Source organism: Berghia stephanieae, chromosome 9, assembly GCF_034508935.2.
Source record: "Berghia stephanieae isolate SIO BIC M18660-M18661 chromosome 9, UCSD_Bste_1.3, whole genome shotgun sequence".
NCBI classification, from domain to species: domain Eukaryota; kingdom Metazoa; phylum Mollusca; class Gastropoda; order Nudibranchia; family Aeolidiidae; genus Berghia; species Berghia stephanieae.
In genome coordinates, this window is record NC_088368.1 from 44,421,993 (window position 1) to 44,431,992 (window position 10,000).

Sequence of the window (10,000 nt, forward strand, 5' to 3'; positions counted from 1 at the left end):
TTTTTTAAAGTGAGTTGTATTAAAATAAATAAGGTAATAACAAAGGAATAGAAGACACAGTAAGTGCCTCCCTGCCCACTATTGGAGGTCTGGAGTCCTATCCAGTGAGCCCTTGGAAAAGACTCTTTAGTCCCATGCTTTCATCGTCTCAGATGTAAAATTAGCCCTTGGCCGTTAACAGCATTGTCCCTCTTGGGAAGAATTGTAATATCGCCTAACAGGCGTCATGTCTCGTTCTATAAGTTACTTGTTGCTGTTGGTCAAAGACCCTTCGTAAAATGCTTTGAGCTCGTTTAGTGGATTTTGTCACTATGTAAAAGCTCAAGTTTGTTTTGTTTTTTTTTTTGTTTGTTTTTTTTTGTTGTTTTTTTTAAAGAAGGGGGGGGGGGGGGGGGGGTCAAGCTCCAACAAACTGCTCCTGTTAAAAATTTTTTTAAAGTTTGACAACTACGATTTTCTGTATTCCCAAAATTTAGCCTTAAAATATATTTCGTTCATAGCCTCTAGGTGTCGTTTGTGTAACAATGGGGTCAAGGACGAATCTCAATGTCGAGGGATCATTGAATGTCAAGGACATGAGGTATATTGGAGTTGTTGTAGTATATTAAATCTTGACAATCTCATCCTCTTCATTATTATCCTCATCATAGACACAACAATAGCAACCACCGCCATCACTAAAATTAAAATCAAAGACAATAGCAGCAATCGTCATAATCATAATTATCATCATCATCATCATCATTAGCATCATCATCATCATCACCACCACCACCACCACCATCATCATCATCATCATCATCATCATCATCATCATCACCACCACCACCACCACCATCATCATCATCATCATAATCATAATAATTAGCATCATCATCATCATCATCATCACCACCACCACCACCATCATCATCATCATCATCACCACCACCACCACCACCACCACCACCACCACCACCGTCACCACCACCAACATCACCATGACCACATTATACCCAAACACAGGTTTGCTATACAGACATCTACATAGAATCGGACGGAACCCCTACTTACTACAAAAGATGTCGACCCAAACAGGTAAACTCACTTTATCACAATTTGAATAAAATGTTCATTTCTCTCAACTTTAAGTAAATCCCCCACCAACACACACACACACACACACACACACACACACACTCACACACATCGACAAAACTCCAGGATGAATATGCAATACAAAAACAAACAAACAAAAACAACAAACGACAAATTTAGGGAGGCCCTTCGAAAGCTCCTAGTGCTAAGGGAAACAACTCAAATATTCCCTCAATAACCCTCAGAAAAAATAAAACATAGTACCTTTAACTAACCCTAATAGGAAAAACAAACACCCTATCACCTTTTTACTAAGACATATAACTAATCCTATTAGAAAAAAAATCCTCCGACCTCGAGCTAACACTAATTAAAAAAATTAAAAAACAACAACCCAGGACTACTTTGCACTTACCTTTCAATACTTCACAAATCAAAATGGCGGCTGAGAATCAAACCAATGGTCAAATTAGGAAAGTTTAAACTTTCACAAATCTATCAAGGTTTGTTCTAGAGTTTTTAAAATACTTCTATATGATGACAAATTTAATTAATGACAAAAGATCCACGGAGAAAATACAAATTTAAGGAAATGCTACCTCTAGGAGCTTTCGGAAGGTCTCCCCAAATGAATAATAATATATGAAATCAACATTTTTAACAATAAAGGAAACAAATTAAGAAAGCTCCTATATCCCCAGTATTCTTTTTTTATATATATAATGTTCTAGTAGAGGGTTTGGGAGGGGGGAAACTTGTTTTTTTTTTTTTTTTTTTTTTTTTTTTCTTTTTTTAAGTCTCCCTCCTCCCACACCCCCGACTAGAACATTATAGATAGTATGCGCTTGGCTAAGAAACTCATAACATTGCCATCCGGAAGTATAACGGACCAACACACAAAACGGTGGGAATCCATGAACGTTTATAATCGGGTGAATACAGTTCAGTGAGCATTACTCATTAACGCGGATGGCAAAAAAACAATAACAAAGACATGAGTGACGTCATCTTCGAACTATCTATATAAAAAAGCCCCCCCCCCCCCCTTCCCAAACCCCCTACTAGAACATTATAAGAAAATATTGGGGATGTAGGAGGTTTCGGAAAGCCTCCCATTGAGAATACTTTTTTTCAAGGTATGCGAATCCAGCAAAGCATCTGTGGCAAAAGGAACTGTGAATATCACCGACATCGGCCATTTGTTGTGGATAAACCAGGATGAGAAAGAGGGATCCCACGGACCGGAAGTCCAATTTGCACGACATGCTGCGAAGGGGATTTTTGTACAGATGGAAAATGCAAAATTTACGAAAGAGCCAGCCGTTCCATTGGTAAGACAGACCTTTGGTTTCCTAAAATACAAATTAGACTCAGTTTGTCAGGAAAACGTTCTCGTCAGAAAAAAAAAGATAGACATGGCCATTTAATGAAGAGCGTTTCCATTGATTTAAAATACTCAATGCGTATTCCAGTGTTTTGTATTTTTAGCGATTTTCAAGTAGATTTTATGGAAACGAACTTTCAATCCATACAGTTCAATTTGCCTGCTACGCATCCTTATTATACTAGTACTCTCAGAATACCCGCCACTGCTTATATATCGTCGGTATTATAGTTTTGATACTTATCTCGTCACCGGCCACTTTTTAATTCTCGTCTAAGAGTCATATTCGTTGATTTGTATACGAAGTAAATATTTTATTACCAAAATAGAGAGGTCCGATGGACAGACTAGGTCCTGTATTCTCTATGGTCCGATGTGCACGATGTGACGTCCTAGCTGTATTGTGGGAGGTCCTCTGTGCACTATGAGACGTCCTATGTGAAACCGTAGGAGGTCCTGTGTGCACGATGTGACATCTTGTGTGTTAGGGTGGGATGTCCTATGCGCACGATAGAAAATCCAATGAATTTGATTGGATAATGATGGTCCTATTTGTAAGTTATGAAGATAATTTTTGTAACAAATGAAATATGTGAAATGAGAATGGTGAATCAATGGCAAGATCACTAACCCCAATGTAATTGAAACAAGTTAGAACTCTCAGACTCGTAATCAGCTCGTGTAGTTTTGACATTTTAAATAACCACAGAAAAAAGACAATATTATAGTGATACTAAACTGCTAGAACTAGAAGCTGATAAGTGTAAAAAGTAATACCTAAACAAAAATAAATATAACAGCTTCAAAATAGAACAAAATACCAAAACACGGACTCAAAAACTTTCTTCAGACAACAACAAAACAAGAGCAAAAAAAAAAAAAAAACAAAAAAAAATCCAAAAAAAAAAAAAACAAAAAAAAAAACAATGAAAATATAAACACATTGCTAAATAACTAGATCGATGATAGAGAAATATACGTTTGTTTTTTCTACAGATCTGGTTTTTTAGTAATGATTTTATGTTTTCATTGTTTTTGTTTGATGTTTTTTTTTGTTTGTTTATTTGTTGTTGTTGTTGGCTGAAGTAGAAAGGTTTTGAACCCGAACGTTTCGTTTTTTCGTTGGGCTTTTTTTTTTTGGTTGTTTTTGTGTGTTTTTTTTTTTTTTTTTTTTTTGTTGTTTTTTTTTTTTTTTTTTTTTTTTTTTTGTATTTTGCTATTTTCTGAAGCAGTTATTTTCAGTTTTGCTTATTTTTAAAGACAATATTATAGGACATGATGATAAATTTAATTCATTCATCAACCCCCACCCCCACATACACACACGCCCAAACCCTAAATTCCCACTTCCATTCACATGGTCATTCAGGTACTAGTACTAGCTCCACCAACAACACTGAATGTTATTCCTGTGACAGCGTAGACAGGCCAGATTTGTGCAACCGTCGTGTTACTTGCTCGGACACTCAGGTTTGGACTTGCACATCTCATGGTCTGACATGTGTAGGAGTAGGACAAAGGCATTTCTGATCATTGTTTGTTCATAATAGTAACATCGTATTATTCCTGATGTTTATGATGGGAGTTAAGAAAGTTTAAATGGAAGTTTAATGTTTCTTGTGTAGTTGTTGTGGCTTTTATATGATTAATGATGATGATGATGATGATGATGATGATGATGATGATGATGATGATGATGGTGGTGGTGGTGGTGGTGATGATGATGGTGGTGGTGTTGGTGATGATGATGATGATGATGATGATGATGATGATGATGATGATGATGATGATGATGATGTATGATGATGATCGTTACAACGAGTTATTGTTCCTACAATAGCCAAAGAGTTGCACTTCTTGTCGTTGCACATGCTTCACAATTCCTACCGTTACATCTGTCTTGCAATTTCTGTAGTTATTAATATTATGTTAGTACGGTTATGTGGTCTAATGGTATGACACTCGCCTTCGGATCGGAAGGTCCTGGGTTCGAACCTCGCTCGGCGCATAGTTGAGTCCTTGGAAAAAGGCTCTTTACTCACATTCTCTCACTATACTCAGGTGTAAAATGTGTACCGGGCCGTTAACAGCGTTGTCTCTGTCGGAAAAAAGAAATTGTAATATCGCCTTACAGTCCTCATGTCTCGTTTTATATTTATATGGTACGTGTTGTTGTTACTCAGGGGCCCTTTTAGAGCGCCTCAAGCACGTTTAGTGGATATTGCGCTATATTAAGGCTCAAGTTTATTGGGCGGGTGGTTGGATGGGAGCATCACCCTTGAATCGTATACTTATGATGTTCGCATGGGTGTACGATCCGATAGTGATGTCGTTGGATGGGAGCATCACCCTTGAATCATATACCTATGATGTTCGCATAGGTGTGCGATCCGATAGTGGCGGGTGGTTGGATGGGAGCATCACCCTTGAACATATACCTATGATGTTCGCATGGGGTTACGATCCGATAGGGCGGGTGGTTGGATGGGAGCATCACCCTTGAATCATATACCTATGATGTTCCCATGGGTGTACGATCCGATAGTGGCGGTGTTGGATGGAGCATCACCCTTGAATCATATACCTATGATGTTCCCATGGGTGTACGACCCCGATAGTGGCGGTGGTTGGATGGAGCATCACCCTTGAATCATATACCTATGATGTTCCCATGGGTGTACGATCCGATAGTGGCGGGTGGTTGGATGGAGCATCACCCTTGAATCATATACCTATGATGTTCCCAGGGGTGTACGATCCGATAGTGGCGGGTGGTTGGATGGAGCATCACCCTTGAATCATATACCTATGATGTTCGCATGGGTGTACGATCCGATAGTGGCGGGTGGTTGGATGGAGCATCACCCTTGAAATCATATACCTATGATGTTCGCATGGGTGTACGATCCGATAGTGGGGGGTGGTTGGATGGGAGCATCACCCTTGAATCATATACCTATGATGTTCGCATGGGTGTACGATCCGATAGTGGGCGGTGGTTGGATGGGAGCATCACCCTTGAATCATATACCTATGATGTTCGCATGGGTGTACGATCCGATAGTGGCGGTGGTTGGATGGAGCATCACCCTTGAATCATATACCTATGATGTTCCCATGGGTGTACGATCCGATAGTGGCGGGTGGTTGGATGGAGCATCACACCTTGAATCATATACCTATGATGTTCGCATGGGTGTACGATCCGATAGTGGCGGGTGGTTGGATGGGAGCATCACCCTTGAATCATATACCTATGATGTTTCGCATGGGTGTACGATCCGATAGTGGGCGGGTGGTTGGATGGGACATCACCCTTGAATCATATACCTATGATGTTCCCATGGGTGTACGATCCGATAGTGGCGGGTGGTTGGATGGGAGCATCACCCTTGAATCATATACCTATGATGTTCCCATGGTGTACGATCCGATAGTGCGGGTGGTTGGATGGGAGCATCACCCTTGAATCATATACCTATGATGTTCGCATGGGTGTACGATCCGATAGTGGCGGGTGGTTGGATGGGAGCATCACCCTTGAATCATATACCTATGATGTTCGCATGGGTGTACGATCCGATAGTGGCGGGTGGTTGGATGGGAGCATCACCCTTGAATCATATACCTATGATGTTCCCATGGTGTACGATCCGATAGTGGCGGGTGGTTGGATGGAGCATCACCCTTGAATCATATACCTATGATGTTCCCATGGGTGTACGATCCGAAGTGGCGGGTGGTTGGATGGGAGCATCACCCTTGAATCATATACCTATGATGTTCCCATGGGTGTACGATCCGATAGTGGCGGGTGGTTGGATGGGAGCATCACCCTTGAATTATATACCTATGATGTTCCCATGGGGTACGATCCGATAGTGGCGGGTGGTTGGATGGGAGCATCACCCTTGAATCATATACCTATGATGTTCCCATGGTGTACGATCCGATAGTGATGTCGTTGGATGGGAGCATCACCCTTGAATCATATACCTATGATGTTCCCATGGGTGTACGATCCGATAGTGGCGGGTGGTTGGATGGGAGCATCACCCTTGAATCATATACCTATGATGTTCCCATGGGTGTACGATCCGATAGTGATGTCGTTGGATGGGAGCATCACCCTTGAATCATATACCTATGATGTTCCCATGGGTGTACGATCCGATAGTGGCGGGTGGTTGGATGGAGCATCACCCTTGAATCATATACCTATGATGTTCCCATGGGTGTACGATCCGATAGTGGCGGGTGGTTGGATGGGAGCATCACCCTTGAATCATATACCTATGATGTTCGCAATGGGTGTACGATCCGATAGTGATGTCGTTGGATGGAGCATCACCCTTGAATCATATACCTATGATGTTCGCATGGGTGTACGATCCGATAGTGATGTCGTTGGATGGGAGCATCACCCTTGAATCATATACCTATGATGTTCGCATGGGTGTACGATCCGATAGTGATGTCGTTGGATGGGAGCATCACCCTTGAATCATATACCTATGATGTTCGCATGGGTGTACGATCCGATAGTGATGTCGTTGGATGGGAGCATCACCCTTGAATCATATACCTATGATGTTCGCATGGGTGTACGATCCGATAGTGATGTCGTTGATGGAGCATCACCCTTGAATCATATACCTATGATGTTCGCATGGGTGTACGATCCGATAGTGATGTCGTTGGATGGGAGCATCACCCTTGAATCATATACCTATGATGTTCCCATGGGTGTACGATCCGATAGTGATGTCGTTTCTTCTTCTCGTTACTAGCCTATCCTGCTTCTTTGGTTTGTGATTGTATTTTTGACAGGGATTTTTTTTTTTCCTGTAAATCTTCTGCCTGTTTGTTCTTGGTTATTTATAATTTAACTTATGATATCTTTAGGTTATGATTTTGATTTACATTTGTACTATGTTTGTTAGATTGCTTGTTTTTTTGTTTCAGCGGTCTCTCATATAACCTCAATTGTGTTGGAAGAGACCTAAAGCAACAAACAAACAAACAAGTTTATTTGGGCTTTAAAATATTTTTTTTAAAATTCGCTGCACTGTGTAACGTAAATCTCCTCTAACTCTAGTGTTATATTTTCCATTGTTATACATAATATGAGAAATTAGGGAGCAGATACCGGTGTAAGATAAAGAACTGAACAAGTGTGTATGAAAAGGTGTCAGAACAAAGCAAGAAAGAAAAATACAAGAAAAAAATAAAACGTCCCAAAAAATCAGTCGACCTCGACTGGGGATCGAACCTGAGACCTACTGATTACCGATCAGACGTGCTGGCTATTACATGGTAATGTATCATGACAGCACGTCTGATCGGTAATCAGAAGGTCTCAGGTTCGGTCCCCAGTCGAGTTAGACTGATTTTTTTGTGATGTTTATTTTATTTTTTTCTTGTATTTTTCTTGCTTGCTTTGGCGCCGTTGCACATACACTTGTTCAGATCTGTTATAAATGTGTGTGGTCTTGTGATATGACACTCGCTTTCGGCCGGAAGGTCCTGGGTTCGATCCTCGCTCGGCACATAGTTTGAGTCCTCGAGAAGGCTCTTCACTAACATTCTCTCACCGTACTCAGGTGTAAAATGAGTACCTGGACGTTAACAGCGTTGTCTATGTCCGAAAAAAAAATTGTAATATATCGCCTAACAATGTGAAATTGAATGTAAGCTTCAATTTAATTACAAAAGCAGATCAAATGAACGTTTCGGGTTTCCCCCCTTTATCAACAAAACAGGATGAATGAAACACGACAGATGAATGAGATACTGTAGTAGTAGTAGCGTTGTTAAGATGAATAAACCATCTTAACCGTAATTTCATCTGTAGTGTGTTTAAATTCATCTTGTTTTGTTGATAAAGGGAAACCCAAAAAGTCCATTATCTGATTCGTGTTTAAATTGAAGCTTACATTCAGTTTCAAAATTGTTATTTATTTCTTCGAGCTTCGAGCAGCAACATTTTACATTCTTTATATCATTGCAAATGCGTGACGATTCCAAGCACGCCTGTTACGTCACACACTTCCTATCTTCACAGACGTGCTACACATCTTATCGCTACGTTGGAGGTGGACACACCAGCTACCCGGCTTGGATGTGAGGACAAAATGGTGGGTTAATAATTTGGTTGTGGGTCATTATAATATGTATTAAAATTGATCTAATGTACTATAGATAGAATGCGCTTGGCCAAGGAGTTCACAACATTGCCATCCGGAAGTATAACGGACCAACACACAACTCTGTGTAACCATGAACTTTTATAGTCTGGTTAATACAGTTTAGTGAGAACAACTCACAAACGCGGATGGCAAAAACAATAACAAAGGCCTGAGTGACGTCATCTTCGAACTATCTATATCAAATAGGGTTCAACTGTCGTAAGTGACGTCACTTCTCTCGTAATGACGCATAGAAACTAACTAGTTTTAAACTATCGGAATAATGGCGCATCATCACCGCCCTTATGAAATACTTCTCCGACGAGCATACAGTGTATATAGAGGAGAAAACAACATTATAAATCTGATAATGTTTGACTTTTACACATTCTGATCACGGACATGTGAGCCAGCATTAAGATTAAAAATACCGAATTTTCTTTGTTTAGAACCAAGCTGCTCGTTTGGGCGGACGTGACATCAACATTTGAATCAAATTTTGGTGTGGGTCATTTATAATATTAGAATACTCTCAACAGTCGTAACGTCACTTCCTTCCTAATGACGCATGGTAACTTAGTAACACTGGCTCTAAACTATCGGAACAATGGCGGTCGCCCGTATGAAATATTTCTCCGGCGAGCATAAAAGCGTATCCAGAGGAAAAAAACCCATAGATTTGATCATGTTTTTACTTTTACACATTCTGATCAAAAGGCATATGAAAAGTTTCTAGCCAGCATGTAGAATAAAAAGTAATGATTTTCTTTGTTTAGAACCAAGATGGCCGCCGTTGCCGGGTGGCGTGACATCAGACGATTGAATCCTATTGATCTAATTTACCGTATCTAAATAGGGTTCAGCCGGAGCCATCGATACTTATAGCCTGACACTGACCAAAAATATTTCAAAAAGACACGTCTTTGGCCACAAAAGAAAACAAATCGTGAGTTGTATTCAATAGTTTAACCAATGAAATCACTTGTTTCATTGAGCACTACTAACCGACAACTCACTAGACGCTACATAAACCTAAAAAAAAATGACGTCAAACTATAAGTCCTAGTGGGTTTTATGTCAGGCTATAGATAGTTCGAAGATGACGTCACTCAGGTCTTTGTTATTGTTTTTTTTTTTTTTTGCCATCCGCGTTTATGAGCAATGCTCACTGAACTGTATTAACCCGACTATAAACGTTCGTGGATACACACAGTTTTGTGTGTTGGTCCGTTATACTTCCGGATGGCAATAGGCTTTTAACGAAATCGGGTCGAACAAGACGCCGAACGCCGAACCCGAACGGATATAGCCTTCTCACGTGACCATGAACGAGATCTGGATAGTGAAGACT

The 10,000-nt window shown here is 40.3% G+C and overlaps 1 protein-coding gene and 1 long non-coding RNA gene across 2 annotated transcripts in view; both read left to right on the plus strand.

Moving 5' to 3' along the window:
• Positions 1-931, plus strand: part of LOC144980301 (uncharacterized) — a 6,172-nt gene extending 5,241 nt beyond the window's left edge. The window contains exon 3 of the long non-coding RNA XR_013646856.1: positions 501-931. This is a non-coding gene — a long non-coding RNA (uncharacterized LOC144980301). The remainder of the gene's footprint in view (positions 1-500) is intronic.
• A 2,572-nt stretch (positions 932-3,503) lies between these two features.
• The window catches only part of LOC144979253 (uncharacterized), an 18,525-nt gene continuing 12,028 nt past the window's right edge, over positions 3,504-10,000 (plus strand). Inside the window, exons 1-2 of the mRNA XM_078925864.1 lie at positions 3,504-3,931; positions 8,526-8,598. Coding sequence (XP_078781990.1) covers positions 8,596-8,598 — 3 coding nt within the window. The 5' untranslated portion in view covers positions 3,504-3,931; positions 8,526-8,595. The remainder of the gene's footprint in view (positions 3,932-8,525; positions 8,599-10,000) is intronic.